General features: G+C 66.6%; 2 protein-coding genes across 2 annotated transcripts; one reads left to right on the top strand and one right to left on the bottom strand.

Annotated features, from left to right (window-relative positions):
- Window positions 1-508: 508 nt before the first annotated feature.
- LOC141465311 (uncharacterized) lies at window positions 509-13,928 on the top strand. Its single transcript, XM_074148664.1, is given in 12 exon segments — window positions 509-532; window positions 613-1,418; window positions 1,913-2,041; window positions 2,747-2,917; window positions 3,196-3,369; window positions 3,468-3,638; window positions 4,512-4,727; window positions 8,784-8,929; window positions 11,038-11,857; window positions 12,352-12,480; window positions 13,100-13,270; window positions 13,550-13,928. Coding segments are annotated over 12 exon segments (3,336 nt in total).
- A 1,007-nt stretch (window positions 13,929-14,935) lies between these two features.
- Window positions 14,936-19,525, bottom strand: LOC141465312 (scavenger receptor cysteine-rich type 1 protein M130-like). The gene is made up of 14 exons (XM_074148665.1): window positions 19,474-19,525; window positions 19,067-19,387; window positions 18,658-18,975; window positions 18,275-18,577; window positions 17,877-18,194; window positions 17,451-17,731; window positions 17,234-17,252; window positions 16,847-17,155; window positions 16,371-16,742; window positions 16,138-16,287; window positions 15,929-16,024; window positions 15,673-15,756; window positions 15,227-15,367; window positions 14,936-15,051 (listed from the first exon to the last, which is right to left on the bottom strand). Exons 1-14 carry the CDS (start codon window positions 19,523-19,525, stop codon window positions 14,936-14,938), a joined length of 2,880 nt encoding a protein of 959 aa, XP_074004766.1.
- Between the last annotated feature and the right edge of the window lie 667 nt (window positions 19,526-20,192).

Consider the following 20,192-nt stretch of genomic DNA (forward strand, 5'->3'; position numbering starts at 1 on the left):
CCAGCTGCCAGCAGTGCCTGCAGGTGGCACGTCCCCGGCGCCTCGCGAAGGCTGGCAGCACATGGCGGTGCCACCACGCTGCTGCCGGCAGCTGTGTCCCTGGGGCAGGAAGGAGGTGGTTTTTTCGTCCCCATCACCCCCCACCCCCAGCCTCGGAGGGGACACGGCGTCGGCATCGAACCGCCCGCGGCTCCTTGGCCACCTGCGACCCTACCGATAACGCCGTGCTCAACCACAGTCGCATCTGCCCGCGGTGACGCCGCTGATGGAGGGAGGCGGCGGGACACAACACAGAGCCAACACTAAAAAGTGGCGGGGGGGGGATGGGGACAGGGACGACACCCACCTGGCTCAGCCGGGACCGAGCACCCCCCAAAAACACTGGGCGCGGGGCGTGGAAAGGAGCAGGAGCTCCCTCGAGGTCCCGGTTGTGTTTGAGGACGAGGACGGGGCCAAGCCACTCACGGTGGAGAGACCTGGTGGGATCCTTCGGTGCCGAGCGGCGTGGATGGCCGTGGCCTGGCCGGGATTGGTGGGACACGGAGCGGGGCAAGGTGACAGGGAGCGGGAGGCGGGGGTGTGCGTTGAAAAGCTGCAGCTCTGCAAGCCCAGGCAAAGCCACCACAAAGCACAGAAACGGCCCCAAATTTTTACCTCTCCCGGTTAATGAGGTGCAGAGGCAGGGACAACCCGCAGGACCTCCAGCAGTTCCTGGGCAAGCTCTGCTCCTTGGCCGCCGAGGGCACCTGGAAGCACAAGGTCCTCTTCGAGGAGAAGGAAATCAAGGACCGTGGCTTGGACCAGCCACACCTCCTCCCCCTCTTCCTCAACGAGAAGATCTCCAAGAAAGGCGTAGGCCATGGGAACGTCTACAGCTTCAGCCACCTGCACCTCCAGGAGTTTTTTGCGGCAATGTTTTACGTTCTGGAGGAGGATGAGGAGATGGTTGGTGACTCGGGGGCTCTCACAAAGGACGTAAATATGTTATTAGAAAGCTACAGTGAGTCCAGGAAGGATTTGAACTTAACGGCACGGTTCCTCTTTGATCTGCTAAGCCAAAAATCAATAGAGTACCTGGATGAAAGCATCGGGTGCAGAATTTCACCCCGAGCCAGGGAAGATACGCTGAAGTGGCTTCAGGGGAGGCACAGGGACATCTCCCAGCCCGGCCAACCGCTGAAGGTTACGCAGTTGGACACTTTCCACTTTTTGTTCGAGATGAACGACAAAAGCTTTGTGCAAAGTGCGTTGGGTCGTTTCACCGATGTAGACCTGCAGGACATCAAGTTGTCCCTCTACGACCAAATGGCTCTTTCCTTCTGCATCAGGCAGTGGGACGGGCTGGGCTGCGTCACCCTCCGGGGATGCTCCTTCCACCAGCAGGAGACCAGGGACGAGGTGGCCACGTCGGTGCCTCGGTAAGTCCTGCCCTTTTCTGCCCTAGTGACCCAAAATCACAAAGATTTCTCCTCCAACCCAACGGATGGTTTTTAAAGGCATTTTAGCTCTTTCCACCCAAAGAGCAGCTTGTCCCTTCCCTGGGGATTTAATTCCTCAGTGGAGGATTAGACTTTTTCTTGGGGAGAATAAGGATCACACAGGTTCCTCCATCCACTGCCTGTGGTGGGATTGATGGAGATGGAGCATCTCAGCTCAACCTCCCCAGCCCAAAAGGTCTCCTCCACACCCATGTTCAGCTTCATGTCCCCCTTCTCACATCCAAGGGGAGATCCCCGCTGCTGACATTTGCTCATGGTCCTTCACATCTCCAAAGCCATGGAGGTCTCTCCTGAGGAGACCCCCACCATGAGCTGGTGGTGAGCTCTGCCTGGGGGTGGTTTTGTGCCGGTCCCAAAGCTGGGACCTCCCAGTGATGGCTGCCCGTGCCTCCGGGTTCTCTGTTCCCCTGCAGCTCCGGTGCCTCAGGAGCAGGAGGAGGTCCCCGTCCCCTCGCTGAGCGGTGGCACGAGGAGCCGCAGGTCCCCATCCAGCCACTCTGCCGGGCGCTGCGGCACCCGGGCAGTGGCCTGCGGGCACTCCGGTAAGAGACCTGCCCACCACGCTCAGCCCAAATGGTGGCCACGGTATGCTGCTGGCATTGGCCACGGGTGGGGGTGGTCCATCTGTACTGACTGGCCGTGGGTTGGTATGGTCCATCCATGCTGATTGGTTATACGGTGGGTGAGGGTGGTCCCCCCATGCTGGTTGGCCATGGTATGGCAAGGTGGATGGAGCCCTTGCAAGCTGATTGGCCATATGGTGGGCAGGTGTGGTCCTTCTATTCTGATTGGCTGTGGGTGTGTGTGGTCCCTCCATGCTGATTGACCATATGGTGGGTAGGTATGGTATTTCCAAGCTGATTGGTCATATGGTGGGGTGAGTGTGGTTCCTGCATGTTGATTGGCCATGGGTGGGTGTGGTCCCTCCATGCTGATTGACCATATGGTAAGGTAGGTATGGTCCTTCCATGCTGATTGGCCATATGGTGGGTGGGTGTGGACCCTCCATTCTAATTGGCCCTGCAGTGGGTGGATGGGGCTGCGGTCCCTCCATGCTGATTGGCTGTGCTAAGAGTAGGTCTGGTCCTTCCATGCTGATTGGTCAGGTGGGGGGTGGGTGTGGACCCTCCATGCCGATTGGCTGGGTGGCCGGGGGGAATGGGGTGGGCAGCCAAGGCAGCTGTGACCACCAGGTCCGTTCCCTGCGGTGTGATGAGTTGGTCCGTTCTCTGCATCCCTCCCCGCAGGCTGCAGTGGTGCAGGTTGTCTGAGAGCTGCTATGCCGAGCTGGCGAGGCTACTAGCCCAACACCCCACCCTGGCCCAGCTGGAGCTGGGGGATGGCACACTGGGTGACGGCAGCGTGCGCCTGCTCTGCGAGGGGCTGCAGCAGCCTGGCTGCCTCCTGCATGTCCTGCAGTGAGTGACCCCGGGCATTCCCCTGGGCATCCATCTGGAACCTCTGGGCATCCCCCTGGCATCCCATGGGCACAACCACGGGCATCTCCCAGGTGGCCAAACCCCCAGGGTGGAGCACAGAGCCTTTTGGAGACCCCAAAAAGTCCCTCCGGGGTGGCATCAGCCCTCTATCCACTCTCCCAGGGTGAGGAGCTCAAAAGCAGTGGCACCAGGGGGGTGACCGTCACCGGGGGTGCCTTGGGCTGACTCTGAGGGTCTTTCCCACGGGTCTCCGTCAGGCTGTGGTAGTCCCGCTTGACCAGCGCCTGCTGCGAGGACCTTGCCACCGTGCTGGCCACCAGCTCGTGCCTGGAGGAGCTGGATCTGTCCTTCAGCGAGGGGCTGTGCGATGCCGGCGTGCATTTGCTGTGCGAGGGGCTCCAGCGCCGCAACTGCCAGCTGCAGACCCTGCGGTAAGGGGCCGGGTGGGCCGGCCGGTGTCCCCTCCTTCCCACCTGGAGCAGCTCATCAAGCGGCCGGTCAAACCCCGTGTCCCTCTTTGTCCCCGTAGGCTGGGGAGCTGCCGGCTGACGGGTGCCTGCTGCCGAGCCCTGGCCGCTCGGCTGGTGGAGAGTCCCCATCTCACCTGCCTGGACCTGAGCGACAACGAGCTGGGAGCCGACGGTGTCCTGCAGCTCTGCCAGCAGCTCCGGCATCCCGCCTGCCCGCTGCAGACCCTGGGGTAAGGTGCCTGGCACGTCCCTTTTCCTTCCCCAGCATCCCTGTGCTGGCACCCCAGGGTGGGATGCTGCCAGACGGGGAGGGTGATACCAGCGTCCTGGTGCCCAGGAGAGCAGAGGGTGGGTTTTCATAGAATCACAGAATGGTTTGGGTTGGAAGGGACCTTAAAGCCCATCCAGTGCCACCCCCTGCCCTGGGCAGGGACACCTCCCACGAGACCAGGTTGCTCCAAGCCCCCTCCAACCTGCCCTTGAACCCCTCCAGGGATGGGGCAGCCACAGCTTCTCTGGGCAACCTGGGCCAGGCTCTCACCACCCTCACAGCAAAGAAGTTCTTCCCCACATCTCAGCTCCATCTCCCCTCTTCCAGTGTCAAACCCTTCCCCCTCCTCCTAGGGCTCCCCTCCCTCATCAAGAGTCCCTCCCCAGCTTTCCTGGAGCCCCTTGAGGGACTGGAAGGGGCTCCAAGGTCTCCCCGGAACCTTCTCTTCTCCAGGCTGAACCCCCCCAACTCTCTCAGCCTGTCCTCCCAGCAGAGGGCCTCCAGCCCTCACAGCATCTCCGTGGCCTCCTCTGGCCCCGCTCCAACAGGTCCATGTCCTTCTGCTGTTGTTGGCCCCACAGCTGGAGGCAGCACTGGGTGTTGGTCTCCCCAGAGCGGAGCAGAGGGGCAGAATCCCCCCTCGACCCTGCTGGCCACGCTGCTGGGGATGCAGCCCGGGATGCGGGGGGCTTTCTGGGCTGCCAGCGCACAGGTTGAGCTTCTCATCCACCAACATCCCCAAGTTCCCCTCGGGGCTGCTCTCCCCCCGGCTTCATTCCACTGCATGGATGGATTTTAACAGCTCTTCTCCTTTTTTTCCCTCCATTTAAAGCCTGAGCACGTCGGGGTTGAGTGAGGAAGCGCTGCAGGAGCTGGACATCCTGAGGACACTGAAGCCCCACCTGAAGATCGGGTACCTCCTGGAGCAGGAGGTGCCGCAGGCGGGGGCCATGGCCCGGCTGCCGTTCCACCGGGGGGTCCTGCCAGGCGCGGGGGACAGGAAGGGGCTCCCCTCCTTTAGGGGAGCCCCTCGAAACAAGCGGACCCAGTTCTAGCCCCATTTTTGGTGCTGCTGAAGGCCAGGGGGAAGCCTCCCCGGGCCTCATCCTGCCACACACTTAGGCGGTTAGGGGGGTCCTGCCTGCATCTGCTGGGGGTCAGGGCAGGGCTGGGCTGGCTCCTTCCCTCTCCCGCTTTCCCCGTGGTGGGAATATTTCTGGGCGTTTGCCGATGGCAAATAAAGGCCCTGGGGCCAGTCCCCTGGCTCTGCCCCGTCCTCCCCCTGTCCCGCCGTCCCCAGGGATGTCCCTGGGGGTCCAGCTCCTGCCCCACGTCCCCACGGGATGGCAGAGGTACCCGGCAGCGAGGTGCCAGCCCTGGAAGCGAGTGTCCACCCAGTCTGGGGTTTTAATAGAAAAACAAAAAAAGGATAAATTCACAATAAAGTAACAAAAAAAAAAAAAAAACAAAAACGCTACACTGGGGACATGGGAGCTGTTTTGCCGCTGTGCCGTGGTCCTGGGCAGGGAGAGGTGACCTCCTCTGTGGGCAGGGCCACCCCTTTGTGGGGACAGAGCCCCACCACCCTGCAGGCGTGTCCCCAGGGACTCCCGCGCTGTGGCCCGGGCGTCCTCACAGCGATGTCCCCAGGGTGCTGATGCCCACGTCGTCATAGTTGGTGTCCCCCGGGGGCTCTGCCGGGGGGTCCCTTGTGGCTCCTTGGGGACTTGGCGGGGGTGAGCTCCCACCTTAAGGGACACCAAAGGCCAGTCCCTTTTGGGGGCTGCTTCGTGTCCCTCCTGCCAGACCCTGGTGGGGGTCTTGCCCCCATGCATGGGCCACCTTCTCCCTGCCCGCCGCCAGAACCAAGCCCCCCGCCCCGGGGTGGCTCTGCAGGGGACAGGGGGGCCGTGGCCCCTCTTACCTGTGGCTGGGACACAGCTCCAGCTCCTCCGTGCCACCCCCTCGGAGATGTCCCCAGTGCCGGCAGCGGGGGGCTCTTCCAGCACGGCCGCAGCATCATCGTAGCCGTTGGGGGGGCCATGCTCGGGCTGGGCAGGGGAGTCTGGGACAGGCACGGGGGTGGATGGGGGTGAACCGGGGGCTCTGGCAGGGGGTCTGACTGTGCCACCCCCACCTCCAGCCACGCCACCGGGGGTGTCCTGGTGGCTCTGGGGCTGCAGGGTCTCAGCCAGAGCTGCAGCAGGGATTAAGGACCAGGCAAAGGATGTTTTGCTGTACGCTAATGAGTGGCAGCAGAGCTGGGCGAGGCGGGGTTGGGGGGGGTCCATGTCCCCTTGGCTCCCCAGTGCCTGGCCGTGTCCCCTCTCCCCAGGGCTCCCCACGGGGTTGCTGCCCTTCTGCCCCTACCTGAGGCTGCCTTGGGGTTGTTCTCCTCCTCGCTGTCCCCGGTGTAATACGGCAGCTTCGTCCCCGACCCCTCCAACGGGGAGCCTGGCGGGGGGAGGACGGGGTGTCAGGGGGTGGCCGGAGCCGGCACCGAGGGCAGCCACGGCCCCTCACCACAGACCGGGGCCACGGTAGCACCAGGGACACCCCCACACCATGGGGACGAGCCTCCCCCTTCTTCAGGGACAACCACCGGGCATGGGGGGGCTGCACCGACCTGGGCGACTGGGCACCTCCTGGTACTCGGGTGTCACGGTGTAGTCCAGCTCCTCGTAGATGGCATCAGAGACGGCGTCTGTGGCTCTGCCAGGGCCTGAGATGACCCGCAGCGCTCAGCCGGGGCGGTGGCACCGTGGGTAGCACCGGGGTCGAGCCGCCCCATGGTGGGGAGCCCCGGGACCCCCAAACCCTCCTGCTGGGACCCACCTTGGCACCGAGCGCGGGCACGGCACGTCTGCACGGCCAGGGCGCCCAGGGCCAGGCACAGCAGGGTCCCCAGGACCACACACAGGACCGTGGGCACCGGCACTGGCACCAGCCCCGGCCCTGATGTTGCCGCCACCGTGGTGCTGCTGGGGACATCTGCGGGGACATCACCAGGGGGTGTGATGGCGGGGACCCCAGCCAGCCCGGCGCGGGGGCGCTGCCGGCACGGGCAGAGCTACCTGTGCAAGTGGCACCCTCCGGGCAGCTGCTCCCTGGGGACGGGGTGGGCGTCCCGCTGTCCCCATCACAAGTGATGTGGGCGTCCCCATCGGGGCTGCAAGCCTGCAGGTGCCAGGGTGCCGAGGGGCAGCGCCAGAGCGAGCGGGTCCCCTTCTCGCAGCCCACCCAGGCCAGCCAGGCAGGAGACGGCGACGGGGACGGGGCGGCCACCAGACTCCCCCTGGCCCCGCAGCCCAGCTGCTCACAGACGGCGCTGGCCGTGTCAGGGCTGGTGCCCCTGGCACACACGCGGCCCCACGTCCCGTTGTAGAACACCTCCAGGTGCCCGCTGCAGCGGCCTCTGCCACCCACCAGCCGCAGGGAGCGATGCTCTGCAAGGGGGTACAGGGGGGGTGAGGGGGGTGTCATGGCACGGATGGGCCAGGAACCCACCAGGGGGGATGGTCCCCATGGTCTGGGGGTGCAGGGCACTGACCTGAGCAGATGGCACTCGCCCCGCCACCGCGACGGCAGCCGTGCCGTGCCAGAGACGGGCAATCCCAGAGAGATGCCTCGCTCCCGGCACAGCCACCAGCATCCGGCCATGGTGGCCCCGTGCCAGGACCAAAGCCATCGGAGCCGAGTGCCTCCAGCGCCGTTCCGCAGCCCAGCTGGCGGCAGACGACGGTGGCATCCGGGAGGTCCCAGTTTTCCTGGCAGACGGTGGACCAGGTGCCCTCGACGTAGACCTCCACCCTCCCGGCGCAGTGCCCGGAGCCACCGGCCAGTCTCACCCGCCGGCTGCCTGCAGGGCATGGAGGGGACCGAGATGGGGTGGCCGCTCGGGGTGCTGGCACCCCCAGACCCTTCCCGGGTCACTCACCTGAGCAGATGATGGCCACCTCCTCGGGGCTGCCGGTCAGGGTGGTGGCCACTTCCTTGGGGCTTCCGGTCGGGGTGGTGGCCACCTCCCCGGGGCTGCCGGTCGGGGTGGTGGCCACCTCCTTGGGGCTGCCGGTCGGGGTGGTGGCCACCTCCCCGGGGCTGCCGGTCAGGGTGGTGGCCACCTCCTTGGGGCTGCCGGTCAGGGTGGTGGCCACCTCCTCGGTCGGGGTTGTGGCTGGCCCCGAGATGTTGCACTGGGCCAGGTTCTCCTCGGTGCCGTCACACCGCAGCCCCGGCAGCGCCGCAGTGCCCGAGCCCGGCACGGCATACACCTTCTCCGGCACGCCGCAGCCCAGCTGCCGGCACACCACGGTGGCACCCTGCGCGTCCCACAGCCCTGCCGGCACACTGGCCCAGGCACCGGGGCTTGTGGCAACCTCCAGCCGCCCGTCGCACCGGCTCTCCCCCTCCACCAGCTGCAAGGGCTCGGCGACACCTACAACATCCCCGGCGGAGCCGTGGGGGCACGGCAGGGCCCTGGATCAGCCTTCCCTTCACCCCAAAATGGCCCTGCTTCCTCCATTCCCCTCTTTTGGGGTGTCCCAAAAGTCCCCTTAAGGCTTTTTCCCAGCCATACCGACCTGAGCAGTTGACGGCGGCAGCATGGCCGGGGGGGGAGGGGGGCTCCCCCAGCACCACCGTGGGGCACTCGCCCGGGTGCCGCTCGCTCCCGTCGCAGCCGAAGGCATCCGGCCACAGCGGCCCGTCCCCGCCGCCGAAGGAGCCTCCCGGTGGCACGGTGGCGGCTGAGGGGCCGCAGCCGAGGTGGTGGCAGAGGACGTGGGTGTCGGGCAGGTCCCAACCGGTGGCGCAGAGGGACCCCCACGTCCCCCCGGCCTCCACCTCCACCCTCCCGGCACAGACCGAGCCGTTGCCCGCCAGACGGAAACCGGTGTAGGCTGCGGCAAAAAGGGCATTGGGATGGGGGGACGGCGCGGGGACCCCCCCAGCACCCTCCCCGGTGTCCCCAAGTGCTTACGGGAGCAGATGATGGTGGCGTGGCCGGAGCAGACCTGGCCACGGGCCGGCCGGCGGGCGCAGGAGGCGAGGAGGGGCTCGGTGCCGGTGCAGTTGAACCCCCCCTCCCATAACGGCCCCGTTCCAGCCTCAAAGCGGCCGCTGCCGGGGACGGCCAGCGCCTCGCCGCAGCCCAGCGCCCGGCAGACCACCTGGGCCACCTTCATGTCCACGTCGTCCTGGCAAACGCCCACCCAGGCTTGGCCACGCTGCACCTCCAGCCGCCCGGCGCAGGCACCGGGGCCACCGACCAGCCGGGCAAACCCTACCGGCAGAGGAAACGGGGGTGACCGGAGTGGGGAACGTGCCGGGACCGGTGCATCCCCACCGTCGCCCTGCTCCTACCTTGGCAGATGATGGAGGTGTCCAAGCCGTGAGTGCCGAGGTAGGGTCCCCAGCCACGGATCTCGCAGTCCCAGAGGGTGGTCTCGGTCCCCTTGCAGTCAATAAATGCCAGGCTAATGGGGCCATCTCCTCGACCGAAGCGCTCGGCAGCGGCGTAGGCGCCGGCGGCAGAGCCACAGCCCAGCTGCTGGCACACCACCTCGGCGTCCTCCATGTCCCAGTAGTTATCTGCCACCGTGCCCCAGCTTCCCTGCAGCTTCACCTCCACCCTCCCGGCACAGGGACCCTCGCCGGCCGCCAGCTGCAGCTCCATCGCGTCTGCACCAGGGGCACCGGCACGGCTTCAGCATGGCCGGGGGACACCCTGGCACACGGCAGGTGTCCCGGCACGGCCATTTGCCCCCTCCTCACCTCTGCAGGTCACCCCAACGTCTCACCTGTGGCCGCACAAGTGCTGACCCCAGCCATAGTGGCGACAGTCCTCCAGCTTCTTCTCGGTGCCCCGGCAGAAGGGCTGGAGCCAGATCCGTCCGGTGGCCTCCCCGAACGGGGCGAAGACGGACGCCCTGGCCACCGAGCCACAGCCCACTTGCCGGCACACCACGGTGGCCCAGTTGGCATCCCAGTCGTAGTCATAGACGCAGACGGAGCCCCACTCACCGTTGTGCTTCACCTCTACCCGCCCGGCGCAGCGCCCGCCGCCCCCCACCAGCCGCAGCTCCCCCGTGCCTGCGGCAAAGGAGGGTGATCAGGGCTGGGGGGGCTCAGGGGGGAAGGTGTCTGTGCCCCACGGCTGCCCCCCACCCGCCACTCACCCCTGCAGAGCCGCACGAACAAGAGCAGCCCCAACACCCCAATGGACACCATCCTGCCGTCCCGGACCCCCCTCCCCAACCCTGAGTGTGGGGCGGGTGATATATAGGCAGCCCCAAAACCGGGAGCCAATGGAGGGGGGCGGCGGCAGCGTCTGTGCCGTTATCGGGGGGGTGATCTCCCCGCCGGCAGGGGCCCCGGCCTCCAATAACCTGCTCCGTGCCCAAATATGAGGCTCGGCTCAGCTTCTGGCGTCACACACCTCGCCACGGCGCGTCGGCGCCCGGATGTGTCGCGGGGTGGGAGGAGGGGAGCCAGCCCCCACCCAGGGCACCTGCAGCCACCACGGGGTGCGTGGGCCCTTCCCACCCCTGTCCCCCCCCCCCGTGGGGGTGACCCCGTTACGGGATCACCCTCACCCTTCAAGTGCTATATCCCAACGGTGACAGGATTCACCCCAAAACCTACCAAAGCTGTGGCATGTGACAAACCCCAAAGGCCCCAGCATGCTGGGGGACACGTCCCCCTCCCGGGGGGGGATGCCTGGAGACCCCAGGGGGGGGACACTGAGGTGAAAGCAGCCCCCCGGCTGCCAGCGCTGCCTGCAGGTGGCACGTCCCCAGAGCTTCGCGAAGGCTGGCAGCACATGGCGGTGCCACCACGCTGCTGCCGGCAGCTGTGTCCCCGGGCAGGAAGGAGGTGGTTTTTTCGTCCCCATCACCCCCCCCACCCCCAGCCTCGGTGGGGACACGGCGTCAGCATCGAACCGCCCGTGGCTCCCCGGCCACCTGCGGCCCTACCGATAATGCCGTGCTCAACCACAGCCGCATCTGCCCGCGGTGACGCTGCTGATGGGAGGGGGAATGACAACACAGGACACGGAGCCAACACTGGGAAGTGGCGGGGGGGGGATGGGGACGACACCCACCTGGCTCAGCCAGGACCGAGCACCCCCAAAAAACGGTGGGCGCGGGGGGTGCAAAAGGAGCAGGAGCTCCCTCGAGGTCCCGGTTGCCTTTGAGGATGAGGACGGGGCCGAGCCACACACGACCGAGGGACCTGGTGGGATCCTTCGATGCCAAGCGGCGCGGATGGCCGTGGCTTGGCCGGGATTGGTGGGACATGGAGAGGGGCAAGGTGAAAGGGGGGTGGGAGGCGGGGGGGTTGGCGTTGAAAAGCTGCAGCTCTGCAAGCCCAGGCAAAGCCACCACAAAGCACAGAAACGGCCACAAATTTTTACCTCTCCCGGTTAATGAGGTGCAGAGGCAGGGACAACCCGCAGGACCTCCAGCAGTTCCTGGGCAAGCTCTGCTCCTTGGCCGCCGAGGGCATCTGGAAGCACAAGGTCCTCTTCGAGGAGAAGGAAATCAAGGACCGTGGCTTGGACCAGCCACAACTCTTCCCCCTCTTCCTCAACGAGAAGATCTCCAAGAAAGGCGTAGGCCATGGGAACCTCTACAGCTTCACCCACCTGCACCTCCAGGAGTTTTTTGCGGCAAGCTTTTACGTTCTGGAGGAGGATGAGGAGATGGTTGGTGACTCGGGGGCTCTCACGAAGGACGTAAATATGTTATTAGAAAGCTACAGCGAGTCCAGGAAGGATTTGAACTTAACGGCGCGGTTCCTCTTTGGTCTGCTAAGCCAAAAATCAATAGAGTACCTGGATGAAAGCATCGGGTGCAGAATTTCACCCCGAGCCAGGGAAGATACGCTGAAGTGGCTTCAGGGGAGGCACAGGGACATCTCCCAGCCCGGCCAAGCGCTGAAGGTTACGCAGTTGGACACTTTCCACTTCTTGTTCGAGATGAAGGACAAAAGCTTTGTGCAAAGTGCGTTGGGTCGTTTCACCGATGTAGACCTGCAGGACATCAAGTTGTCCCTCTACGACCAAATGGCTCTTTCCTTCTGCATCAGGCAGTGGGACGGGCTGGGCTGCGTCACCCTCCGGGGATGCTCCTTCCACCAGCAGGAGACCAGGGACGAGGTGGCCACGTCGGTGCCTCGGTAAGTACTGCCCTTTTCTGCCCTAGTGACCCAAAATCACAAAGATTTCTCCTCCAACCCAACGGATGGTTTTTAAAGGCATTTTAGCTCTTTCCACCCAAAGAGCAGCTTGTCCCTTCCCTGGGGGTTTAATTCCTCAGCGGAGGATTAAACTGTTTCTTGGGGAGAATAAGGATCACGCAGGCTCCTCCATCCACTGCCTGTGGTGGCATTGATGGAGATGGAGCATCTCAGCTCAACCTCCCCAGCCCAAAAGGTCTCCTCCACGCCCATGTTCAGCTTCACGTCCCCCTTCTCGCATCCAAGGGGAGATCCCCGCTGCTGACATTTGCTCATGGTCCTTCACATCTCCAAAGCCTGGGAGGTCTCTCCTGAGGAGACCCCCACCATGAGCTGGTGGTGAGCTCTGCCTAGGGGTGGTTTTGTGCCGGTGCCAATGCTGGGACCTCCCAGTGATGGGTGCCCGTGCCTCCGGGTTCTCTGTTCCCCTGCAGCTCCGGTGCCTCGGGAGCAAGAGGAGGTCCCCGTCCCCTCGCTGAGCGGTGGCACGAGGAGCCGCAGGTCCCCATCCAGCCACTCTGCCGGGCACTGCGGCACCCGGGCAGCGGCCTGCGGGCGCTCCGGTAAGAGACCTGCCCACCACGCTCAGCCCAAATGGGGGCCACAGTACTACTGCTGGCATGTGGCCACCATTGGCCACGGGTGGGGGTGGTCCCTCTGTGCTGACTGACCGTGGCTTGGTGTGGTCCATCCATGCTGACTGGTTATACGGTGAGTGAGGGTGGTCCCCCCATGCTGGTTGGCCATGGTATGGCAAGGTGGATGGAGCCCTTGCAAGCTGATTGGCCATATGGTGGGCAGGTGTGGTCCTTCTATTCTGATTGGCTGTGGGTGTGTGTGGTCCCTCCATGCTAATTGGCCATGGATTGGGTGGGTGGGTGGAGCTCTTCCAAGCTGATTGGTCCTATGGTGGGGAGGGTGTGGTCCTTCCAAGCTGGTTGGCCATATGGTGGGTGGGTGTGGACCCTCCATGCTAATTGGCCCTGCAGTGGGTGGATGGGGCTGTGGTCCCTCCATGCTGATTGGCTGTGCTAAGAGTAGGTCTGGTCCTTCCATGCTGATTGGTCAGGTGGGGGGTGTGTGTGGACCCTCCATGCCGATTGGCTGGGTGGCAGGGGGAATGGGGTGGGCAGCTAAGGCAGCTGTGACAACCTGGTCTGTTCTCTGCGTCCCTCCCCGCAGGCTGCAGTGGTGCGCGTTGTCTGAGAGCTGCTGTGCCGAGCTGGCGGGACTACTGGCCCAACACCCCACCCTGGCCCGGCTGGAGCTGGGGGATGGCACACTGGGTGACGGCGGCGTGCGCCTGCTCTGCGAGGGGCTGCAGCAGCCTGGCTGCCACCTGCGTGTCCTGCGGTGAGTGACCCCGGGCATCCCCCCGGGCATCCATCTGGAACCTCTGGGCATCCCCCTGGCATCCCATGGGCACAACCACGGGCACCTCCCAGGTGGCCAAACCCCCAGGGTGGAGCACAGAGCCTTTTGGAGACCCCAAAAAGTCCCTCTGGGGTGGCATCAGCCCTCTATGCCACTCTCCCAGGGTGAGGAGCTCAAAAGCAGTGGCACCCGGGTGGTGACCATCACCGGGGGTGTCTTGGGCTGGCTCTGAGGGTCTTTCCCACGGGTCTCCGGCAGGCAGTGGTACTCCCGCTTGACCAGCGCCTGCTGTGAGGACCTTGCCACCGTGCTGGCCACCAGCCCGTGCCTTGAGGAGCTGGATCTGTCCTTCAGCGAGGGGCTGCGCAATGCCGGTGTGCATTTGCTGTGCGAGGGGTTCCAGCGCCGCAACTGCCAGCTGCGGACCCTGCAGTAAGAGGGGCCCGGCGGGAGCTCAGCTCAGCTGGGGAGCTGCCGGCTGACGGGCGCCTGCTGCTGAGCCCTGGCCGCTCGGCTGGTGGAGAGTCCCCATCTCACCTGCCTGGACCTGAGCGACAACGAGCTGGGAGCCGACGGTGTCCTGCAGCTCTGCCAGCAGCTCCGGCATCCCGCCTGCCCGCTGCAGACCCTGGGGTAAGGTGCCTGGCACGTCCCTTCTCCTTCCCCAGCATCCCTGTCCTGGCACCCCGGGGTGGGATGCTGCCAGACGGGGAGGGTGATACCAGCGTCCTGGTGCCCAGGAGAGCAGAGGGTGGGTTTTCATAGAATCACAGAATGGTTTGGGTTGGAAGGGTCCTTAAAGCCCATCCAGTGCCACCCCCTGCCCTGGGCAGGGACACCTCCCACCACACCAGGTTGCTCCAAGCCCCGTCCAACCTGGCCTTGAACCCCTACAGGGATGGGGCAGCCACAGCTTCTCTGGGCAACCTGGGCCAGGCTCTCACCACCCTCACAGCAAAGAACTTCTTCCCCACATCTCATCTCAATCTCCCCTCTTCCAGTGTCAAACATGTCCTCCTCATCCTGTGGCTCCCCTCCTTTAGGAGAGCCCCTCGAAAGAACCAGAGCCAGTTCTAGCCCCATTTTTGGTGCTGCTGAAGGCCGGGGTGAAGCTTCCCCGGGTCTCATCCTGCCCCACACTTGGGGGGTGAGGGGGGGTCCTGCCTGCATCTGCTGGGGGTCAGGGCAGGGCTGGTCTGGCTCCTTCCCTCTCCCGCTTTCCCCGTGGTGGGAATATTTCTGGGCGTTTGCCGACGGCAAATAAAGGCCCCGGGGCCAGTCCCCTGGCTCTGCCCCGTCCTCCCCCTGTCCCGCCGTCCCCAGGGATGTCCCTGGGGGTCCAGCTCCTGCCCCACGTCCCCGCGGGATGGCAGAGGTACCCGGCAGTGAGGTGCCAGCCCTGGAAGCGAGTGTCCACCCAGTCTGGGGTTTTAATAGAAAAACAAAAAAAGGATAAATTCACAATGAAGTAATAAAAAAAAAAACCCTCCGCTGGGGACATGGGAGCTGTTTTGCCGCTGTGCCGTGGTCCTGGGCAGGGAGAGGTGACCTCCTCTGTGGGCAGGGCCACCCCTTTGTGGGGACAGAGCCCCACCACCCTGCAGGCGTGTCCCCAGGGACTCCCGCGCTGTGGCCCGGGCGTCCTCACAGCGATGTCCCCAGGGTGCTGATGCCCACGTCGTCATAGTTGGTGTCCCCCGGGGGCTCTGCCGGGGGGTCCCTTGTGGCTCCTTGGGGACTTGGCGGGGGTGAGCTCCCACCTTAAGGGACACCAAAAGCCAGTCCCTTTTGGGGGCTGCTTTGTGTCCCTCCTGCCAGACCCTGGCGGGGGTCTTGCCCCCATGCATGGGCCACCTTCTCCCTGCCCGCCGCCAGAACCTAGCCCCCCCCTAGAGGTGGCTCTGCAGGGGACAGGGGGGCCGTGGCCCCTCTTACCTGTGGGTGGGACACAGCTCCAGCTCCTCCGTGCCACCCCCTCGGAGATGTCCCCAGTGCCGGCAGCGGGGGGCTCTTCCAGCACGGCCGCAGCATCATCGTAGCCGTTGGGGGGGCCGTGCTCGGGCTGGGCAGGGGAGTCTGGGACAGGCACGGGGGTGGATGGGGGTGAACCGGGGGCTCTGGCAGGGGGTCTGACTGTGCCACCCCCACCTCCAGCCACGCCACCGGGGGTGTCCTGGTGGCTCTGGGGCTGCAGGGCCTCAGCCAGAGCTGCAGCAGGGATTAATGACCAGGCAAAGGATGTTTTGCTGTACGCTAATGAGTGGCAGCAGAGCTGGGTGAGGCGGGGTTGGGGGGGGTCCATGTCCCCTTGGCTCCCCAGTGCCTGGCCGTGTCCCCTCTCCCCGGGGCTCCCCACCGGGTTGCTGCCCTTCTGCCCCTACCTGAGGCTGTCTTGGGGTCGTTCTCCTCCTCGCTGTCCCCGGTGTAATACGGCAGCTTCGTCCCCGACCCCTCCAATGGGGAGCCTGGCAGGGGGAGGACGGGGTGTCAGGGGGTGGCCGGAGCCGGCACCGAGGGCAGCCACGGCCCCTCACCGCAGACCGGGGCCACGGTAGCACCAGGGACACCCCCACACCATGGGGATGAGCCTCCCCCTTCTTCAGGGACAACCACCGGGCATGGGGGGGCTGCACTGACCTGGGCGACTGGGCACCTCCTGGTACTCGGGTGTCACGGTGTAGTCCAGCTCCTCGTAGATGGCATCAGAGACGGCGTCTGTGCCTCTGCCAGGGCCTGAGATGACCCGCAGCGCTCAGCCGGGGCGGTGGCACCGTGGGTAGCACCGGGGTCGAGCCGCCCCATGGTGGGGAGCCCCAGGACCCCCAAACCCTCCTGCTGGGACCCACCTCGGCACCGAGCGCGGGCACGGCACATCTGCACGGCCAGGGCGCCCAGGACCAGGCACAGCAGGGTCCCCAGGACCACGCAAAGGACCGTGGGCACCGGCACCGGCACCGGCCCCGATGTTGCCGCCACCGTGGTGCTGCTGGGGACATCTGCGGGGACATCACCAGGGGGTGTGATGGGGGGGACCCCAGCCAGCCTGGCGCGGGGGGGCTGCCGGCACGGGCAGAGCTACCTGTGCAAGTGGCACCCTCCGGGCAGCTGCTCCCTGGGGACGGGGTGGGCGTCCCGCTGTCCCCATCACAAGCAACGTGGGCGTCCCCATCGGGGCTGCAAGCCTGCAGGTGCCAGGGTGCCGAGGGGCAGCGCCAGAGCGAGCGGGTCCCCTTCTCGCAGCCCACCCAGGCCAGCCAGGCGGGGGACGGCGACGGGGATGGGGCGGCCACCAGACTCCCCCTGGCACCGCAGCCCAGCTGCTCACAGACGGCGCTGGCCGTGTCGGGGCTGGTGCCCCTGGCACACACGCGGCCCCACGTCCCATTGTAGAACACCTCCAGGTGCCCGCTGCAGCGGCCTCTGCCACCCACCAGCCGCAGGGAGCGATGCTCTGCAAGGGGGTACAGGGGGGGTGAGGGGGGTGTCATGGCACGGATGGGCCAGGAACCCACCAGGGGGAATGGTCCCCATGGTCTGGGGGTGCAGGGCACTGACCTGAGCAGATGGCACTCGCCCCGCCACCGCGCCGGCAGCCGTGCCGTGCCAGAGACGGGCAATCCCAGAGAGACGCCTCTCTCCCGGCACAGCCACCGGCATCCGGCCATGGTGGCCCCGTGCCAGGACCGAAGCCATCGGAGCCGAGTGCCTCCAGCGCCGTTCCGCAGCCCAGCTGGCGGCAGACGACGGTGGCATCCGGGAGGTCCCAGTTTTCCTGGCAGACGGTGGACCAGGTGCCCTCAACGTAGACCTCCACCCTCCCGGAGCAGTGCCCGGAGCCACCGGCCAGTCTCACCCGCCGGCTGCCTGCGGGGCATGGAGGGGACCGAGATGGGGTGGCCGCTCGGGGTGCTGGCACCCCTGGACCCTTCCCGGGTCACTCACCTGAGCAGATGATGGCCACCTCCCCGGGGCTGCCGGTCGGGGTGGTGGCCACCTCCCCGGGGCTTCCGGTCGGGGTGGTGGCCACCTCCCCAGGGCTGCCGGTCGGGGTGGTGGCCACCTCCCCGGGGCTGCCGGTCGGGGTGGTGGCCACCTCCCCGGGGCTGCCGGTCGGGGTGGTGGCCACCTCCCCGGGGCTGCCGGTCGGGGTGGTGGCCACCTCCTCGGTCGGGGTTGTGGCTGGCCCCGAGATGTTGCACTGGGCCAGGTTCTCCTCGGTGCCGTCACACCGCAGCCCCAGCAGCGCCGCAGTGCCCGAGCCTGGCACAGTGTAGACCTTCTCCGGCACGCCGCAGCCCAGCTGCCGGCACACCACGGTGGCACCCTGCGCGTCCCACAGCCTTGCCGGCACGCTGGCCCAGGCACCGGGGCTTGTGGCAACCTCCAGCCGCCCGTCGCACCGGCTCTCCCCCTCCACCAGCCGCAGGGGCTCGGCGACACCTACAACATCCCCGGCGGAGCCGTGGGGGCATGGCAGGGCCCTGGATCAGCCATCCCTTCACCCCAAAATGGCCCTGCTTCCTCCACTCCCCACTTTTGGGGTGTCCCAAAAGTCCCCTTAAGGCTTTTTCCCACCCATACCGACCTGAGCAGTTGACGGCGGCAGCGTGGCCGGGGGGGCAGGGGGCCTCCCCCAGCACCACTGTGGGGCACTCGCCCGGGTGCCTCTCGCTCCCATCGCAGCCGAAGGCGTCCGGCCGCAGCGGCCCGTCCCCGCCGCCGAAGGAGCCTCCCGGTGGCACGGTGGCGGCGGAGGGGCCGCAGCCGAGGTGGTGGCAGAGGACATGGGCGTCTGGCAGGTCCCAACCGGTGGCGCAGAGGGACCCCCACGTCCCCCCGGCCTCCACCTCCACCCTCCCGGTGCAGCCCGAGCCGTTGCCCGCCAGACGGAAACCCGTGTAGGCTGTGGCAAAAAGAGGGTTGGGGTGGGTGTACGGTGCGCGGACCCCCCCAGCACCCTCCCCGGTGTCCCCAAGTGCTTACGGGAGCAGATGATGGTGGCGTGGCCGGAGCAGACCTGGCCACGGGCCGGCCGGCGGGCGCAGGAGGCGAGGAGGGGCTCGGTGCCGGTGCAGTTGAACCCCCCCTCCCATAATGGCCCCGTTCCAGCCTCAAAGCGGCCGCTGCCGGGGACGGCCAGCGCCTCGCCGCAGCCCAGCGCCCGGCAGACCACCTGGGCCACCTTCATGTCCACGTCGTCCTGGCAAACGCCCACCCAGGCTTGGCCACGCCGCACCTCCAGCCGCCCGGCGCAGGCACCGGGGCCACCGACCAGCCGGGCAAACCCTACCGGCAGAGGAAACGGGGGTGACCGGTGCGGGGAATGTGCCGGGACCGGCATGTCCCCACCATCGCCCGGCTTCTACCTTGGCAGACGACGGAGACGTCGTAGTCGTGAAGCATGATGTAGGGTCCCCAGCCGCGGATCTCGCAGTCCCAGAGGGTGGTCTCGGTCCCCTTGCAGTCAATCAGTCCCACGCTGACGGGGCCGTCCCCTCGGCCGAAGCGGTCGCCAGCGTTGTATGCGCCAGCGGCCGAGCCACAGCCCAGCTGCTGGCACACCACCTCGGCGTCCTCCATGTCCCAGGAGTCATCCCCAACCGTGCCCCAGCGTCCCTGCAGCTTCACCTCCACCCTCCCGGCACAGGGACCCTCGCCGGCCGCCAGCCGCAGCTCCATCGCGTCTGCACCGGGGGCAGGCACGGCTTCAGCATGGCCGGGGGACACCCTGGCACACGGCGGGTGTCCCGGCACGGCCATTTGCCCCCTCCTCACCTCTGCAGGTCACCCCAACGTCCCACCTGTGGCCGCACAAGTGCTGACCCCAGCCGAAGTGGGGACACTCCTCCAGCTTCTTCTCGGTGCCCCGGCAGAAGAAGGGCTGGAGCCAGATCCGGCCGGTGGCCTCCCCGAACGGGGCGAAGACGGACGCCCTGGCCACCGAGCCGCAGCCCAGTTGCCGGCACACCACGGTGGCCCAGGTGGCCTCCCAGTCGAAGTCGTAGACGCAGACGGAGCCCCACTCACCGTTGTGCTTCACCTCCACCCGCCCGGCGCAGCGCCCGCCGCCCCCCACCAGCCGCAGCTCCCCCGTGCCTGCGGCAAAGGAGGGTGATCAGGGCTGGGGGGGCTGAAGGGGGAAGGTGTCTGTGCCCCACGGCCGCCCCCCATCCGCCACTCACCCCCGCAGAGCCGCACACACAAGAGCAGCCCCAACACCCCGATGGGCACCATCCTGCCGTCCCGGACCCCCGTCCTCAACCCTGAGTGTGGGGCGGGTGATATATAGGCAGCCCCGAAACCGGGAGCCAATGGAGGGGGGCGGCGGCAGCGTCTGTGCCGTTATCGGGGGGGTGATCTCCCCGCCGGCGGGGGCCCCGGCCTCCAATAACCTGCTCCGTGCCCAAATATGAGGCTCAGCTCCGCTTCTGGCGTCACACACCTCGCCACGGCGCGTCGGCGCCCGGATGCGTCCCGGGGTGGGAGGGGGGGAGCCAGCCCCCACCCAGGGCACCTGCAGCCACCACGGGGTGCGTGGGCCCTTCCCGCCCCTGTCCCCCCCCCCACCGTGGGGGTGACCCCGTTACGGGATCACCCTCACCCTTCAAGTGCTCAATCCCAACGGTGACAGGATTCACCCCAAAACCTACCAAAGCCGTGGCACGTGACAAACCCCAAAGGCCCCAGCATGCTGGGGGACACGGCCCCCTCCTGGGGGGGGGATTCCTGGAGACCCCAGGGGGGGACACTGAGGGGAAAGCAGCCCCCCGGCTGCCGGCGCTGCCTGCAGGTGGCACGTCCCCGGCGCCTCGCGAAGGCTGGCAGCACATGGCGGTGCCACCACGCTGCTGCCAGCAGCTGTGTCCCCGGGGCAGGAAGGAGGTGGTTTTTTCGTCCCTGT

Source organism: Numenius arquata, chromosome 6, assembly GCF_964106895.1.
Source record: "Numenius arquata chromosome 6, bNumArq3.hap1.1, whole genome shotgun sequence".
NCBI classification, from domain to species: Eukaryota; Metazoa; Chordata; class Aves; order Charadriiformes; family Scolopacidae; genus Numenius; species Numenius arquata.

Coding starts and splice junctions, on each gene's coding strand:
- LOC141465312 (XM_074148665.1), bottom strand. CDS start 19,525: ATGGTGCCCATCGGGGTGTTGGGGCTGCTCTTGTGTGTGCGGCTCTGC. Junction 16,288..16,370: donor GGAGGGTGCCACTTGCACAG/GTAGCTCTGCCC, acceptor ATGTCCCCGCAG/ATGTCCCCAGCAGCACCACG. Junction 15,368..15,672: donor CGACCCCAAGACAGCCTCAG/GTAGGGGCAGAA, acceptor TGCCTGTCCCAG/ACTCCCCTGCCCAGCCCGAG.